The 20166-nt window shown below is 34.0% G+C and overlaps 1 protein-coding gene across 2 annotated transcripts in view; it reads right to left on the reverse strand.

Moving 5' to 3' along the window:
- Positions 1-20166, reverse strand: part of LOC126824694 (uncharacterized) — a 46540-nt gene that overhangs the window by 13862 nt on the left and 12512 nt on the right. The window contains exons 1-3 of one of the 2 annotated variants that reach the window (XM_050554014.2): positions 19026-19193; positions 15130-15422; positions 8152-8318 (exon numbers count right to left, since the gene is read on the reverse strand). In XM_050554014.2, the coding sequence (XP_050409971.1) occupies positions 8152-8318; positions 15130-15322 (360 nt within the window). In that variant the 5' untranslated portion in view covers positions 15323-15422; positions 19026-19193. Of the gene's footprint in view, positions 1-8151; positions 8319-15129; positions 15423-19025; positions 19194-20166 lie in introns of those variants that run through there. The other variant, XM_050554015.2, reaches the window with a different exon arrangement.

Raw genomic sequence — 20166 nt, forward strand, 5'->3', positions numbered from 1 at the left:
ATAATAGCAAACTGACATATTGTGCTTTCTTTTCCTCATAGGAAGAATATATTGTTGGGTTTGCATATTATGATAATGTAATTCTCAAAAGAAACATACAAGTTAGGGTTTTGTTGCAGACAACAGGCAAGTTCAAACCACAAAGGAATGTGCAGACGGCAAACTTAAAAGTCTTGGGAATGTGTTTAGGGAAGATTTTGTTTATGAGGCTGAACCACCCGCATGATAAAGAGTAAACTAAATACACCATAAATAAATAACCGACTAATACTTGGGAAATTGTAACTGTAAAGATGAACTAACAGCATGGTAATTTCATTTCAGGGAACCAGCAGCATGACTAAGATGGAAAGTCCTGACAATAGAAAAACCAATAAACATGCTGAATGAAAGTACAGTTTTGAGATTAGTTTCAGAGTTTTGGTGACTGTGTCTGTTATTATTTTCTGTTATATAATATCAACAAACTAGAACAATCCAAAACCTAAAGTTCACAGACTGAGAAACTGAATTGTATTAACCTCTGTAAAATTCACATCATGTTTTAACATTATAATAGCACAAGAGACCATTAGCTAAACCAATTTACTACCAGTAGTTACTGAACACAAAATCAATAATCTCCATCCCAATAAATATACATACACAGGCACTTTTTTCCTATGTAGACAGTTCCATAATATTATCAATAACATTTACTTATTCTATGAAAGTTATAATAATTCCCATCATATTCTTAAAGGTAAATCATTCATCAAAAACTCTTAGTTACAGAACAGAAAAGATACTGATAGACCCAGATTCCTATTATAAAGATAAGAATATCATGTAATACACGAAGAAATTAGCCTTACCCATTAACAATTGTCATGATTTTAGTTCGACACATTATAAAAATCCATCATGATAGCTGCCTTTTGAGTCTCGGTATAGTTCTCAGATGGAAAATCTGTGCAAATAGATGACTGTTTAATCACCAAGATGATAACAAGAAAAAATGAAGCAACCATGATGGAGAGGAGAAATGGTTTTCCATTATTGATTAGATTCTAGCAGGAATTACAATGACTAAGAAAAAACAACCTTCACCTTGGTCAGCCATATTAAATCACATGACTATTGATTTATTGAGAAAAACAAGGCAGGTTACATAATCCATAGACATTTAATTAACTTACCTAAAAGACTTATCTATAAATGATTTTTGATTGTAAAGACAATTGGAGTAATCAAGGATTCTTTAATACCGGTATTCTCATTTGTAATCTCTTTCTTTAATCTTGGTATATGATCAGTTAATCAATTAAGATCTAGAATCGGATTCCTGTACCAATTTAAATCAAGGGTACGCACAGGCAACAAAACCTTAACCCACAAGTACATTTTACAACCCAAGACCTCCAGTTTGACAGAGAGAGAGAGAGAAATGGGGTTTAACGTCCACTCGACACAAACTAGGTCATTTCGGGACTAACATATGGTTTAATTTTATTTACATAATTCGCTTGCGCGTAGCAGTCTTTAGCAGTGGGAGGAAACCAGAGGACCCAGAGAAAACCCACGAGGTTGGACAGGCGACCCTACTCCTTGCCACATACAACCGGGGATTTGAAACCACGCCAGTCGACTCAATGACAGACTTTATGATACAGCACGCGCACGCTAACCATTCAGCCATCCAACCCCCCTCAAGTTTGACAGACATAAACACTACCTAATTAGATAAAAAAAGGTTGCCAAGCGACAATTATATATGTGGCACTAATCTTCCTCACTAACTTACAGAGAAATCAAATGAAATGAGGTTTAACATCCTACTCTTCTGCACTAACTGGACTAATAAAGATGGACATATGCCCTGAGGGAAATTTTGTTCTACAACTACTGACTACTCTTATATCGAATTCCAACTGTCAAAGGTTCTTTTATGTGTATGCGAGACCTTGGTTTTTTGTCCCATATGATCAACTATTCGTTGTCCCAGGTCAGGGGGGCACGCCAGAAAATCCTGATGAACTTTCTCTGCCAACACATGTATCAAACATGGGACCTCCAGGTTAGCGAGCTAACATCTAAGTCACTGAGCCACAGTGGCTCCCCTTAAACAGAAAACATAGGTTTGCATAACATACATGAATGAATGGGGGGATTCAAGTCCTGCAATATACATAATTTACAATTCTCTCAAAAGTACCCCAACATTTCAGATAAATAATATGGGAAAAAAAACAATCTTCACAAACACTCCGCTATATTTATCTGCAAGTTTCCTCCATATTAAATCAAAACTATGCGGTTTATATCCAAAACTATAGAAAGAATTTATTTGACTTACATTCATAAATCTCGATGGCTCTCATATTTGAATACCAGTACCAAGATAATGAAAGATTTGTTAGGATTCAGAAAGATCATAGCCAGATGGTTGACAAATGTCAACAAGACGCTTATACCATGACGAGAAAATACCAGACAACGATTACTTTTTGCCAATATTTTGTATCTGTAGTCTCCATTCTATTAATAAACCACATCTATATTCAGATGTGGCAATATTGTGATATTTTATCAAAATATCTAAAATATCGATTAATGGGCAAATGACAATATTGTGCAAACAATGATTTTTTTTTAAGTATCAAGGATAATTTTGAATTGAAAACATGTATGTCAACCAACTCAGGCTTTTCAATGCAGTTTTTATTATACTGAGTGTTGATCATGGAAGCCAATTTGAACATTTGGTCACGGTTTTATCATCAAATAAAAGGCTGAACTGAATATGATATATCATGATAAACTGTGTTATTTTCAGTTTTCAAGGAAGAGTTTTTAAAACTGTATAAGTGTAAGAAGAGCTACAGTGTAGCAAACAAAGTACTTTTAGTGGGGATATAATAGATATTTTACTTCTACCAATAATGACAAGCTTTTAAAAGAAAGGTTCTAAGATCTGTCTGTACTACCAGATTCGTCTATGCATGATCTCATTCCATACAAATGTTTTCATCTATATTCCAGCTTATGTATAACTCAGTATTGAATAATTCACGAAACCAAACAAGTCTTGGTGAAGGAAGGTGTTTGACATGAGTGGCATGTCTTAATTGGCTAACATCCAGATAGAGAATCAGAGATGTGTAGAGAACTGCTCAGAACATTTCTGTTCTATAAGAAATCAATAAATATGGCCTTGCTAATCCTGAATTTTGTAAACATCAATTTGTGACATTAACATACAGCTACCTCGTATGTTCAACTTAAATCAATAATCATGAGATTTTTTTTTTGCAGTGACAGAAGACATGCCGTTAATTTGGGCACATAAAGATAGGTAGACAAGAAACAAAACATATGCTAACAACAACTATGTGGTAAAACCTGTCAATAAAGGTTGTCACATTGAGATTCTTTTAAAGCTAACTAGAGCATTTACATGATCCTAGCAGTCAACCCATTTAAGTAAACAACTAAAATTGTTACCGTCTGATTGCCTTCTTAATAGTACTACCATAAACAACACGTAAATTTCAAGTTTAGCCATATTGACTACTGACTACAACAATTTTCAAAGTAAATAAGGGCAATAACACTGAAAATAATCATTGAAAATCAATAGAAATCCTCATCCCATGAACGTCCACTGCATTAAAAGTGCAAGTGGACTGGATGTTAACTTCAGCCTCTGAAATTTCCGCAAGAGCAACATCTGTGAGACTTATCATCGAAAATAATCACTAAGCTGCCTTGTCTCATAAGCATAAACAAAACACACCAATGATAAAAAACCCCCAGATACATTTACCCTCTAGAGTGCCCAGAAGATTTTTCAAAGCGATCAAGAGCAGTAATTTGGAACAGAATTATTGGCAATGTTGAAATGTTGAACTCTTTGTCGAATGAGCATAAACACTGTGTCTGATTTCAACATGTTGAGTGTGCAGAAAAAAATGTAAATGACAGAAATGAAATAAAATGGGGTTTAATGTCCTAGTGTTCTGCTCCAACTGGGCTAAGACGGGTATATGCTATACAGTATGCTATGAGGGAAACTTTGCCCGGACAGCGGAGCTACAGCTAACTCTAAGAGAGAGAGAGAGAGAGAGGTGAGAGATGGGGTTTAACATCCAAATGACACAAACTAGGTCATTTCAGGACTAACATATGGTTCAATTCTATTTCATTTATTCACTTGCGCATAGGGGTTTTTAGCAGAGAGAAGAAACCGGAGGACCCGGAGAAAACCCATGTGGTTGGACATGCAACCTTACTCCTTGTCAAGTACAAACCGGGAATCAAAACCACACCACTTGACCTTGCCATGCAACGTGCAGGTATTAAACATTTGGCCATCCGCCACCCTTTTAAATCGGAATTCAAACTGCCAAGGGTTGTTTTTACGTGTATATCAATGTGTAAACGGGACCTTGTTTTTCATTCAATTCGAACGACTAGACAGTTGTTCTGGTCAGGCTCTCCATCCTGCACCACGTTGGAAAATCATGATGAACTTTCTCAGTCAACACCGGCAGCGAACCCACGATCTCATAGGCTTGCAAGCCAGTGTTTTACTCACTGAGCCATAGTGGCTCCCTGTAAACGACAGAATGACACAATTTACAACCATATTTCTATCCTTTTCCAATCCTTAAGAAAATAATTTTATATGCCAATGATATAGTAACATTTGCCACTAAACCATTAATAAGATTTTAAAAAGTAGTCAGGGGAAAGAAATCAGAAAGTAATAATCAGTAATTGTTTAAAATCAATAGGTTTCTTCACCTCAAGAACATGAATGATGTGCATAAATTTCAAGTCAATCAAGAGCATCACCAGATTTTTCGAAGTGTTCAGGGGAATAATTCTGAAACTAACAATCAGAAATTTCAAAACAATGTGATAGTAACTTTCACAGAAAATTGAACCGAAATGTATGTCAGAGAAAAGTGATTAATTTGGAATTGATCAAAAACAGCAAAGCTGGTCTTTTCAAACTGAAGCTCCTGAATGGTAATTTTAAGCAAGTTTCCTCCTTATATATAGCCCACTCTCCTGTGTATCCAAAATTGCCTTATATTTTCATTATTCTCTAGAACACATGTTTATGATGTAACAATATATACATGTACATCCCTGCAAAATTGGTTTAAAATTCTTTTCATTAGATTTCTTTGGTATTGTGACCATCTATTTGCCATATCAAATAATCTACTTCTCTAGCCGTCAGGTTTTAGAATTTCTGACCAAGCAACCCAGTAGAATAATCAATCTGTTCAACATTAAAGATTTTTCTCTGGTATGTTGAGTCATTTCTATGCTCTGTTTTGTTAATCATTTTTCATTGTGAAATCTTTACACTTTGTCCTACCTGTATTCTATTTCATTTTTGATTTTGAATACAGTAGTTGATATCAACATTATCATGTTTGTGGGTGTATTTTGATTTGCATGGTTTAAAAACAAGAGAAATGTGTAAATCAAAGACTAATTAATGAATAATGCTTAAAAAAATATTTCAGTAACTAATTACTGTAATTAAAATTTATTGAAACAAATTGCTTGCCTAATTAACTGTCTTATTCAGTTCTACAAAAAGTAAAATAACAAAAGGCCAAAGAGGCTTTAATTGCCTATCAGTTAAGTGTACATGTATAGGTACACTGAATGGCTGTAAAATTATGAAAGCATACAAAAAATCTTGTTCAATAAATTAAGATAACTCATTACCTGATTCCAAAAATCTACATTTTTTTTTTTTAGATAAGTCAAAATATGATGATTCTACATTCCAAAATTAACTTAAATCGAGAAAACAATCTTTCTTCTTAATATAAATTAGTAATGAAGCATCACAAAAGTTACAAGATGTCAGCATTGAGTAATGCAATATAATCTTATCTGATTCTTTGCACACTTTATACTGTAACATATAGCCTTTAAAGATCAATTTATACGACAGTGTATAGTAGGATTAAAAAGGGTCAGGTGTCAAAGGAAACATCAAAAATATAAATTGTTTACACTCAACGGATGATGGACAGAAAGCCTTTTGGGCTAAAAACAAAGGCTTCAATTGCAAACTAAAGTATAAAAATTATTATGAATAACATACTCATTACATCGTCATAATTATAATTACAGTTGAAGATGGAATGAGTAGACAGGTCCTCCTACTACTGTATCTGCTTAAAGGATAATATTGGTGCCAGTCATTATCACATATGTGATAAAACTGGTTAAACACATTCCAAATATAAGATCACTGCTACGATAGCTGAGTAATACAGGATTCGCGAATCGGAAGTGACGAACGCCAAAGGAAAACACGGGACATACCTCTATATAACTGGCTGAAGTGCCGACTGATAACAGATACATGGGCGAATTTCTGCTCACTAATAATTCCTTCGAAGACCAAAAGTTGTTATATGGGACTGTAAGAGGATAGCTGACAATTCAATACAGTAATTGAATGTCATTAGATAAGAGAACACGAGAAAAATAGAAACAGTCCGTACATTCCCTTGTTTATATTCATTCTATAGGGGAGAGCGGGGCTAGTTCGCACCATTTTTAATGAAACCAACATATCTCGGTAACTTTTGAAGCTACGTTACCGTAGACCAGTGATTGCCAACCAGTGTTTCGCGGCACACAGGTGTGCCGTGAGATCTTCCTATGTGTGCCGTTTAGTTTGAGCCATACTATGTGTCTATGACTAGTCTGTGGCTACAGTTGTATGCCGTCTATGATTTGCCATGTTTTTTATTTTGCAAAAAAAAATCAATTTTTCATATATATTAAGTCAGGTGTGTTGCTCTTTTATCATGTGTTTCAAGGTGTGCCGTTGGCACAAAAAGGTTGAGAAACACTGCCGCAGACCACACTAGATTAGACAGTGGAGTTGGTTAATTTACGGCATACATTAAATAGTTTTATTGACAGGCGTATACAAGTAATTTCATCTCAAAGTCACCATGTCCGAATGGGCGAACATCAAGCCTCGGCTGTATGACAGTAAGTGATATGTACCTACGCCTATACAATTGCGATGCGGCACCGGTTTACTTATGCCCCCGTCAAACCGGGGTGGCGTCCTTACTGCGCCTCTGCGACCAGAAAATGCACAAGGTTGTCGGCAAACGTGAACACAACGCGCGAAAATGTCCCCAAAAACTACAAACTTGGCGTTTGCTTTGAACATGCTCAAAATAAATGCGGTGGCTCAGCGATCATTGGCGACCATGGTGACTACAGCACGATAGCTGGCGTTTCCAGTACGCTTATGGCGATCTTAACGCGCTCTAAAACTATTTTCCATCGCCGTAGCAGCGAAGTAAGGACGCTACCCCGGTCTGACGGGGGTATTATTAGGAAAACTTGCCGCTTTTAGAAAGAAGTTCTCAAAACTGCGTCGTTCGAAGCGTATGTAGACTTTTCAGTTCAAACTGGTCCGTGTCTAAAGGAAATAGTATAAACTTGAAAGAAAAACAGCTTCAGACTTTGAAATCTTTGTATGGTAAAACATTCTTTAAATGCGTCGTCATGGACAACGGCGTTGGTAATCCGGAACTTGAAAGTAGTCCCAATGGCAGACTTCGTCATACAGTCGAGGCTAGATGTAGGGTACTGGAATCTGCTGAGGTTTGGCCGAGTGGGCGCGAGATATGAATGGGGTCGGACTAACCCCGCTTTCCCCTACCTTATAAAAACATGGTAATGCACGGACTTTTTTTCTGTTTTTCTTTGTGTTCTCTTATCCACTGGCAGTCAATTCTTTTTTATAAATTGTTAGATATTCTCTCACAGTCTCACACAACAACTTTTAGTCTTCGAAGGAATTATTAGTGAGCAGACATTCGCCCATGTATGTTATCAGTCAGCACTTCAGCCAGTTATATAGAGGTATGTCTCGTGTTTTTCTTTGGCGTTCGTCACTTCCGATTCGCGAATCCTGTATTACTCAGCTATCGTAGCAATGATCTCTGAGTTAAAATTATATTTGGAACGTGTTGAATTAGTTCTATCACATATGTGATAATGACTGACACCAATATTGTCCTTTAATGAACTGCCAATGCCGACCAGACTGTCATCTAACATCTGCATAAAGAATTGGTTTTAACACAAATGGATATCACTACTTACCACAAAAATGTAGCAGTCTTCATCTTCAGAAGTTGTGTCAATCTTCTCTGGAGGTGGCGATGGTTTGTTTAAAGCTGGACGGATATAATTTGAGTAGAGCTTATAGATAAGGAATGTACCTACGCTAAATCCTATACCTAAAGCACATACTATACCAGCAGCTTTAACTGAAATGTAAAAGAATATGAAAATAGTCAAAACATCCAGTTTTCATGAATTCAAGATGGCCAGAGGATCCTCAGCTTCTTAAATAGGAATATGTGTTATGAAGCATTAAAGATACATTGTCACAAAAGTATTTATCGGGTGGTTATTTCCAATATCAGTATGGCAAATTTGGTATATATGGAAAGTATAGACGCCCCATCTTACTAGAAAAATACTTGATTACCCGAAAAACACCCATGGGGCAAGCACTGGGCAAAAATGTCAGTGTATCTCTAACTGGCAACCTGACGGCTTGCTTGTCCGACGGCTTATTGTATGCTAGCTGGAATGGTTAGGCAGTTTTGGGAACACTGAGGGGTGGATGTATTAAATGGACAGTAAGTAATGACAAATAGATTTTGAAAAATGGACCCTCCTTCAATATGTTATGTGACAAACATGGCTTCTAAAAACAGATTTTTTCATATCTTGGGGTATCTCCCCGCGAATACAAAAGTTTTAAGAGGGATTTGAAGCAAGTTTTTGATAGATTAATTAGTTACAATATGTTTTTAGTCAAATCACACAGTTTGTACGCAAGATAGTATCTTTAACAATTCTTACATTTGTATCTATACCCTTTGGAATATTATAAATAGACTTTCTTACTCTATTATGTGGGTATTAAGTAAGTTGTAAGAAATTGTTTTATACTGGTGTGTCAAACATATATTTTTATATGCCCACATTTTCATGTGGATTTTTTTGTGGAAGCATTATGCTGTCACCCCTGTCCGTCCATCCACAATTTGTTTGTGGACACTCTACAGGTCACAATTTTTATCTGATTTTGATTGACAAAACTTGAAATATAGGTCTACCTCCCACAAATCTCGGTTCCTTTCTATACTGGCATGTATCATCTAAAACTTCATGGATTATGGCCCCTGATTGTACGAAAAATCACATTTTTAGCTTGTGGATTGTACAAAAAATCGTGATTTCACCTTGTGGTCCCTTTGCGGTCACAATTTTTATCCGATTAAAAAAATCGTTTGAATATATCACCATTACACCATAATGTTGGTTGAGTTAGAATTTCGTGAAATTGGGGCAAACCTGACGAACAAAATGTATAGTTTAGGTCTATAATCTTCCTTGTATTCTTTTAATCTAAATTGTCATATTTATATTAGTTATGTTGTATGTATCTGGGGGTAACACCATCAAGAATATAAATATGAAGGTGGACCCATGAAGTAAGTAGGAGATACTGATAACAGGCTACACTTATGTCAACTCTTGATTTTATACTACTTATTATACAACAATGGATATTGTTGTCATGATTGTTATTTACTGTATCTAGAAAAAGTTCTGTAATCAGCTGAATCTTGTGTTTATAATCTATCAATACGAAAAAACCTGTATGATGAACTGGCAACAGCAATAAGAACCTAAGCTGGTTACGGTATTTTAACTAGCCCCCTACAAATGATTACCTTAGATGACCATATTGCTATTTTGGATGTCAAATCTAAAATTGTTTAAACTGGTATGCGAATAATTATTGGGCATAACAAAATTGATGTTCCAACAATTAAATTCACAGATTGATCAACCAAATCATATTTTTAGAATGATAAAAAGCTTTTTTCAAACCACTTTCTCATCTTTAACATACCTATCAGTACCTGGTACATCTTTATGCCTTTTTTTCCATTGTAAATCACAATATAAAGCATATCAAAACGAAAAACGGTTATCATCACATATGACTTACCAAATAATATTTTTAGAATGATCAAAAGTTTTTTTTCAAACCACTTTCTCATCTTTAACATAAAATATTAGTACCTCTTTCTATTCTACTTTTTCCACTATCAATCACAATATAAAGAGCCGACAACAACCATCCTATCCTAGTATCCATTAATTTATCACAGGAAAGGGTGCTGTATTATTTACCATGCAGTGACAATAATTGAATTTATTGAAATATGTGAACAGATGCTGTACAGGACATATTTATATAAGTAGAAAAATCAATATCTGAACAGCTGATAGCATATATCTACCAGTAGATTTATTACCCTATAGAGACTTATTTTCATAAGAAAAATGATTTGATTGGTTGAAACACATGCATTATACATCCTTTAAAACCATGGCATACTTTTTAAATCTGACTTTCTAGAACTGATTATTTTATTATTGAAAAAACAAATAATTAATAGTCTTTCCTCGGATATAGAAATTGACATTTCTAATCTTCAGTAGAAACAAGAAATGAAATGGGGTTTAATGTCCTACTTTTCTGCACAGAGTGGGCTCAAGACGACGAGCATTCGCTATACATATCGAATTCCACCTGTTAAGGGTTCTTTACGTGTATGCCAATGTGTACACACGACCTCAGTCCTGCACCACCTGAAAAGCTAAAAGAACTATGGAAAATCTCAAGGAAATTTTTCCACGAACACTGGGATCAAACCCCGGACCTTCATGGTTAGCGAGCCAATGCCTTACAAACTGAGCCACCACAACTCCCAATTGGAAACAAGAAACCTGAGGGCCTCAAATTCCCATTGGTTAAAGAGGACATTGAAGGGTTATACTATGCTGTTCACTAATTTAAAAGAACATTTTACTAAGAGATGTTTCATCTGTGACAGCAATGTCAAGTTCATGGAAAGTTGTGTTTTTATAAAAAATCTTTATAAAATTACTTGTTGAAAAGATGGCTCACAATGATGTCAAATGCATATCCATTAAATACCCCATATTAGCCTTTGAAGGTTTGACAAGACGTGTGTAATAATTTCAACCACCGAACAGGTTGTTCGAAGCTAAGTCTCGCTCCTCCATTTTTATATTAAAGGACAATATTGGTGCCAGTCATTATCACATATGTGATAGAGCTGGTTAAACACATTCCAAATATAATTTTAACACAGAGATCATTGCTACGATACCTGAGTAATACAGATTTCCTGAATCGGAAGTGACGAACGCCAAAGGAAAACATGCGTAATCTCTCTATATAACTGACTGATGTGACGAGTGATAACAGATACACGGGAGAATTTCTGCTCACTAATAATTCCTTCAAAGACCAAAAGTTGTTATATGGGACTACAGTCCCATATAACAACTTTTGGTCTTCGAAGGATACCTGACAATTCAATAAAGTAATTGAATGTCATTAGATAAGAGATCACGAGAAAAATAGAAATAGTCTTTACATTCCCTTGTTTATATTCATTCTTTACCTTATAGAAACATGTTAATGCACAGAATTTTTCTGTTTTTCTTTCGTGTTCACTTATCTAGTGGCAGTCAATTCTTTTTATGAATTGTCAGATATCCTCTCACAATCTCACACAACACCTTTTGGTCTTCGAAGGAATTATTAGTGAGCAGAAATTCGCCCGTATATCCGTTATCACTCGTCACATCAGTCAGTTATATAGAGAGATGACTCGTGTTTTCCTTTGGCGTTCGTCACTTCCGATTCAGGAAACCTGTATTACTCAGCTATCGTAGCAATGATCTCTGTGTTAAAATTATATTTTGAATGTGTTTAACCAGCTCTATCACATATGTGATAAAGACTGGCACCAATATTGTCCTTTAAATCAAAATATGGCTGAACCGTTCTAATCTATTTAATATCAGAGAAATCTGATGCCACCGAGAGTTGATTATGGCCTGAATCAGGTAATTAATGTCTAATTAATAATTTAGAAAACATTTCAGGCCTAAAGAAAGACTTGCAATTGGCAGATTTAGCTCTTGCATAATGTATGCTTATAACTTCTTAAAGTTTTATTTTCATTTTAAAGTTAACTTGCAAAGAAAATTGAAATTTAGTTGGTTGATCAGTGTTATTGATTTTAGAAATGTTGTTAACAGTGTTTTGTTTGTAGAATATGTATCACATGATGCACTGTCCTTGCAGGTGTTTCTATACTAACATCACTGGTACTTTATACCACCTCTATTGAACCCCAAATATTATATTACCAACACCAAATTCCCTATTACCAACACCAAATACACCATTTCTAATACACAAGTACTACACAGAATACAACCCATGTTAAAGTATATATAGTATACAAAAAGAATAGACTTTTCTCAAAAGTTGGTAGGTTAAAGTCAAGGTAAAATATACAGGAATGTTTTTTGCATTATATAAAGGTGTGTATTATGACTCATCAGTCTGCAGGTATATATACCAACTTTTATATAAGAAGGGTATTACTAGTAGACTTAGAACTAGATACAAACTAGCATCTGTAATATTATCCATATCAGACACTGTAATATTTTGCTTCGTAGTCTTATATTCTGTAATATTTATGGAATTTTAAGTTCTAGGTTAGGACTTGTGGGGAGTAATTTCAGAATCATCATATCTTCGAAGGGTTAACATTTATCTATTTAACAAATTTATCAATCCCTTACAATCATTTTCAAATACTCCACATTAACAAGGTCATCCTGAGGCATCAATACACATTCCCATGTTCAACTAACTATTGGCCTATTTGTTTTCATTAATGTGTGGGACTAATTATTCACATTAATTCCAAATTTGACATTAATAATATCTATAATCTAACATGTCCATGTTATTTAATCAGATTGAATAACATCTCTACACTTTGCCTGTCAAACTAGATTACTAATATAAACATTTATCTTTTATAAAAGGACATATAGCTCTATTCGTTGAAATATGTGAACAGTCCAAATTGAATGGCAATCATCTGTGCCTGCTTAGTCCATTCTAGACAGGGTTTTTATTATTATTACTTTTGTCCTTTTTGAATCAGCCATTTTTAATTATTTCCGCATTGTCTTCTGGGATATGTTTTTCTTAGTTCATTACAAATGGCGCTTGAAACCATTATGTCCATAGTGTACACAACATTGTGTACTAATTTTTAAATGTTTATTGAATGAAATAGTCTAATATTGAATTCTAATTTGTGTTTTTAATTTCGAATATTATGGATAACATTGAGTTATGAGGAGGTTTAACTCCTTTAAGGGATACTGCCCGATAATAGAACTATCGACTGGCAAAATTAGTGTAAAGACGAGCATATGCCATGCAGTGTACTATGACAGTCCGGAGGGTGGCATTTCCATCAAATTCTCTTTGCCAAGGAATCTTTTACATGTACGACAACATGCACACATGACCTTGATTTTTCGCATCATTCAAATGATAGACACTGTTACATAACAAGTGCCACACTGATCAGCAATGGCTATTTGCTAGGCATCGGTGTGGGTTAATTAGCTTGCAATATTAAGTTTTTTTTCCTTCTGCAAATTAAATTCTAGAACTTTTTTTTAAAGTATTAGAAAAATAAATAAAGGTGTTTGAAGTATATCTGGCATCATTCTGCCCGAACCAGTTTACGTTATGTAAACAATGCACGCGCCATCGAGCCAATGATCAACACATTGTGATGTGACATCATATGTAAAAGGCATTTGAACTTATAAAGGTCAGTCATCTTATAAGAAGGCTTTTGCAATATCTCTGTAAAACAGATTGAACAAGCTCTCCTACCTTCACAATGCCAAGATGGAAACCAGGCTGAAAAATCCCAAGGAACTTTCTTGGTCAGTGCCGAGTAGCTCTAGCTTTTGAAACCCAAGAGTTCATTTTGCTATCAGTAGTGAGTCACTCTTAAGTGTTGTGCACTAGACAGGAGATTATTCTCATCTGTTTGGAAACTTCACATAGTTAATAATTTATGTTGTAATTTTGCATATATATTCACGTAATATATTTCACTGGTTGACATGAAGTGTATCTATTGTGTTCATTTATCAATATTATTCTCTTCAAATTAGATCATATCTTATTTATTTATTTAATAACAAAAACATGACATCATTATGACATATATTTCAGTTTTAATATCAATTTATTATAATAAATTTGTTTTGTGTATTTCATCCATCCATAATTAACATTAATAGCTTGGTATAACTGTTTGATTTGAATTTTATCGAGTTATAAACGGAAGAATAATGTGGACAATTATGCCTAATCCTCCAAGGACTGCACAGATTGTAAATTTATATGCGTCTGAAAGGTTTTCCTCCATACAGGTTTTAGGAACGTGTTACATCACCGGGGTCATCACCCTTTAACAATCAATCAAGATTATAAGCCAATTTTTTTGTTTGTCAACAACTAGGTATTAATGTTTCATACTTTGAAATCTTTTTATAAAGTTTGAGATTAGAGGTGAAGGGTAAAACTGGAAGATTATTCAAATACATGTCTGACATAAAGAAACCCCTGTGTTTGGTTAAATTACTCAGACAACAAACAATGTCATGTTGTTCTTCCTCAATTTGCTTGTTACAACACTGCCTTTAACATTACATCAATATTTCTAATTTTAGACAAGAATCTTACTTTTAAATATTGTTTTATAACAAAATAAGCATTAAGTAATCAATCACTTATGAGATGTTATTGCCTTATACAGTACTGTATATTACTTCTAGTTGTTTACATTTATACATGAGCTGCTGGGATAGAATAACTGATTAACATTAACACAGCTCTATAGGCCTCTACAACTAATAATTATATTAGTCATTATAATAGAGAGTGATAAACATAGGACTAAGTTCACACTTATTGTGGATATATCTGAAAATATTTTATCTGAAATAGATTCTTAATATTCTGATAATTTCTGACTTCTGTCTGATTCACAAGGTCAAAATTTCATAGAGGCAAGGAGTTCTAAAAATAGTCAAACCTAGGTTTCTACTCGGATATATACTCACCATCCCCCAAATCAACTTTTATCTCATTTCCACGGAAAACAAAAAACACTACAAGACGTCTTTTGAATGGAAATTTGCTGACAAAACTGGCCACCTCCCGATAAATAGTTTGAAACGTCTCCCATACTGGTGGAATAAGGGATAATGCATGATTTTCTTTCCACCGACAATCCTTCCATCCACTCAACTCCATCTTGGAACAATCCACTCTGCTGGTTATTGATCTGACACACTAAAGTTGCAGCTGATCAGAAAAGTCCATTTCAAGCCAAGGGAAGATAGACTTAAAATTCCTGTCAAATAAAAAGTAAAAGAATCCATCACCAAAATATAAAATAATAATAGTGTGATAAATATTAAAATAAACTGATTAAAAGGCCAGATACCAGGAATAGCATGGTATTAAAATTAGAAAAATAATGGAATATAATATTTAGTGAAAGATTTGTTAGAGAAACAGAATGATATCTAAATAGTGCTTTCACATAATTATTTTGATGCAATGCCTGGTGGGATTGCAAGAAGCACCAGATAACACGCATGGAGTTAATTTTTCAAATATTGGGAGGGGGGGAGCTATTAACCGAAATTTGATAGATTGGGTGAGAAATTCAATTAATTATGATAAAAAAGGAATTTAAAGGTGAAAACCCTCTTATTTACAAAAATACCATGTCCAGAGTTCAAAGTTTCCTTAAACTGACATACCATGTTAGCACTAATCTATATCCCTTAATGCTTTACAGCTAAACATCATAACTTATTTTTAGCTTGTGATAAATGCACTTTTAGAAATATAACTGAATATGATATTGTGGGGGAAATTATCTCAACACATGAACATGCCATAATAATAAGGAGATAAATTATTCTATATAATTCATCATTTACTTCATTTTATGCTATTTCAGGACCTTTTTAAACTGATGTCAAAAAGTAGAAAAATACATCTATCAACAATGTGACTTTCATAGCATTCATTATTGATCTTTGATGTAATTTTCCCAATGAAGAAAATATAATTGAAATAGGTGAACCTTGAAATTTATTTGAAATAAAACCCTCTAACAAAATACCTGGGTTATTTAAATAGAATACGCCCACTTATATAACCTCCTCAGTTATTTATAAACAGAAAAGCACAATATTCCAGATTGACAGGCAAACATAGACTTTCAGGTTATAAATGATAAATAGTAGTCTTTCCAAAAAGACATACATGTACTTGTTTTAAATCATTAAAATTGATTAATTCTACCACAAGTTATAGCCATCTCTATTTCAGACAATTTTTCAATTGATTTCACACATCCATCTTTATCATCTTCGACACTATTGAAGGTTAATTCATTTCTATCCATACACACTGGAACCAGAATGATATTTAACCTAGGATTTTCATTATAATAGTCTTAATCACTGTTTAATGAACACTTTTCAACCCGTATTACTATCTATTGGTCTTCTGTTTTAATTTACTTCTTGACATTATTCTATCAATAATTAAAATAACAGCAAACCACACCTGATTAAAACCATACTATTGGTGTATAGGATTGTTTTTTTTAAGGAGATTAAAAATAAAATAATACTATAATAATCAAAAATCTTTTTTCCAAAACAGTTTTTAGTTTACTGGTATATTATCAAGTATGCTTTTCTAATTTATCTATATAAAACTTAATGATTGTTTTCAAAATATCTATATTTATTCCCTTTTTTGCAGCTATTTCCTGTTAAATGTCAGGCTGTGTTTTATTTTATTCATATATCTCACAACACAAATATGATGATAATAATAAATATTATATATAAAACATTGTAAAGATGCTAAATGCCAGACACATAATCGTTCATCCTACAAAATAAATAATAAAATAACATCTGAAGAAAATAAACTGTTTATAACATTCAGTTTTATATAGCCAAAGTCAAGTCTTTACAATATCAGAGACCTTCACTTACAATACAGAAGCATATTGTTATCACCCATGAGATTCATTTTCCTTTCAAATCTAGCTACTATTCAGAATTGTACATCAGGAGGCAGACCACCATTAATTTCTCCATTGACTCCAATGTTAAATCAGTGGTGTTCTACATGCTGTAGCCCATTCCCTAAATTTCGTTGCGAACTTCGCTTTACAGCACAGCAAGTATGACATCATGGGATCATCAGAGTACTAAATTTGTATGAGGTTGACCACCAAAATTTCAATTCACTGAAATTCATAGCAGTCTGGGGTCAGAATATCATGTCTGTGTTAGTGCAAAAACAAAACAAAGCCTCTTTACTCCTTGTATTCTTCTGCCTTAAAAGTCTCAATCTGACACCAAACCAGACAGAAAATAGAAATTAAATACCCCTTCATCAATTCTACACCAAAAAGTCAATACAGATAAGAATGCAAAATGGCAGGAAAGGAGGAAGAAAAATATATCTTAAAATAGGCGGCACTACAATTTGTGGGTACCGAGATATGGAAAATTAATGGTGGTCTGCCTCCTATATCAAATATACGTAGAGTTATTACCCCTGTCACAGAAACCGTGTAAACCCAGTATATAGAACAGAGTTTTTGAGAGAAAAAATTTGCTAAAAATTTTTCAGGAAGTCATAAGGTGGAACCTTATTGAAATCCTGAATTTCATGTCCTGTAACATCCTTGCCTGTGGATGGCTATTTCCATTCCCTCGGAAAGTTAGGTCTTACTAAAACTTAGGATGGGAAGCTCATCTAAATTCTAATTTCTATGCTGTGTACAACTACAACCCTTTTTATTTTAGTTTACAATATTTTTCTAGACCTATAAAATTTCAATCAGACGTAATCCATACATGTCTTTCAAAATCTATATTACCTTATAACATATAGTAATGAATATTCAAATACTGCTTTCTTCTATTGATTGCTTAGATGTATAATCCAATCCAAATCTTATTTCCTATTAATGAGTCCAACATTCTCAACATAGCTTATAACAAAAGCTGACCATGTGTCTTGTCAGAGAAAATTTGTTCAAGTTAACAATTCAATAATAAGTCTATTTGATTTAATAGACTGTATTATATTTGAAAGACTGTGACACTATAGGTATACAGTGTGTACTCTTTTTACTAACCAATATTCTTATTTCAGTACAAAATGACCTATATACTGACACAGGAGTATTAAGCTGGAGGGAGGATGGGAGCATGGGGGAAACTCAAAAAGACATTTTTAAGTAAAATGAACAGATGTTTGGGCAGTAATCAGGTCTTTTCAGCAGGCAAAGTTACTATTTTTGACAGTTTCTGGGAAAAACATCCATGTCAAAATTTACTGTGTAGATTAACTCTTTCTTTTTTTATTCATCAATGCAATAATACCTAATGATGACATATACATTGGACAGAGTTCATCAGTCAATACATTAAAGCTGTTCACTTGATTTACAACAATGTTGACATCAGAGGCACTGGTTAATATGTTTCCCACTCCCATTAACAACAGTTATGACATAGAAAATTATATTCAAATAGATAATAAATGTTTCAAGTATAATTTTGCAATTTTCTGGTATATTGGGTAAACAAAAATGTCAAATTTAATACCTGCTCAATCAAGGATGATTCTGTTTGATAGTGCGGTACTCAGGTTGAGATTTTTGGCCAGGAAAAATTAATTACTTAATGTTTATATTTTGACAATTATATACTGACTTGGCTTATAATACACACGCACTACATGTATTTTGGTTTTCATCTCAATTAAGGAACTGAGTTTTCAAACACTGTATTTGAGAAATGTGGGAACCCGTAGGATATATTAAGCTACATTTAATACTAAATCCTCATTCAGCAACAATGACATCCAATGAACTTACATTAATTCACGACCAATATAAAATATTTACCTCTGCTATATATTTTCATTTGATCTTGAATACACAATGATAGCTCTTGCAGTCCTCTAGATTCAATCATTACAGGATGAAGCTAACAATGTTATCACAGGTGAACACCACACAAACATACATTATATATCTCTCTCTCAACTGCTCGAGTAGCCTATATGAAGTAAAAGTACCTATACACACATTTCATTAACATTATTTAACTGTCAGGTACTATGTGAATGCTTACGTGACTACAGACATTGATAGTTCTCCCCTTTTCCTTATGCACACAGTACTATACCACCTGATCACAAATGACTATGCAAAGGTTAATAGATGGTCCATTTGCAGCTCAACATGCTAATTAGTACAACAGTTAACTGAATGATATATTACATGTAAATTGCAAGTTTCACCATTGTCACAAAAAGACAAATTTTCATCACAAAACTCCATTTTATAATGTTTGCCTGAAGAAATATCTCCTGTTTACTGGTTTTTGAAGCCTTAAGGAAATAACTGACAGTGAATCACTGAGTTTATGTAAACGTTACATACAAATCCTCACATCGCAAACAATTTAATTTTTTCTACATTTGTATTGTCAAGTTGTAAAATTTTATTTCTAAATTCTCCATCAGTTAAAAACCAAGCCTACACGAGTGCTGGGATTTCGCCTGTATATTCCGGAATTGTTCTATGCTATTTTCCAAATGTCCGAAAACATCAGACCAGGAATATGCTTAATCAGACATCAAGGTATGGTGAATAATATTCAAAATTCCAAAATTAATATAGTGTACTGAGTGTATATCTACCACTCAACCCGATTATCATTGATAATATCACTGATAATAGGCTGGATTGATAAGGTAATTTACCGTGTTATACCGTCCATCCATACACCTAGAAATAATCTGAACAGCAGGGGCGGATTGGGGTCGGGAACCGGTCGGGGCGCCCGTGTCAGAGATGATCCTTTCACTTTCTGCGTAATCTGGACGGTGGGTATGGGGGCTCTCCCCCTGGAAAATCTTGAGAAATGAACCCCAAATATGCGATCTGGTGCCATATCTGATTATAATCTCTGTCAAATAATGTATCTCATAAATCGATTAATTTAGGCCAAAACCCCGACCTGCAAGTAATTTACAACCAT

This window comes from Patella vulgata, chromosome 6 (assembly GCF_932274485.2).
Source record: "Patella vulgata chromosome 6, xgPatVulg1.2, whole genome shotgun sequence".
Classification (NCBI taxonomy): domain Eukaryota; kingdom Metazoa; phylum Mollusca; class Gastropoda; family Patellidae; genus Patella; species Patella vulgata.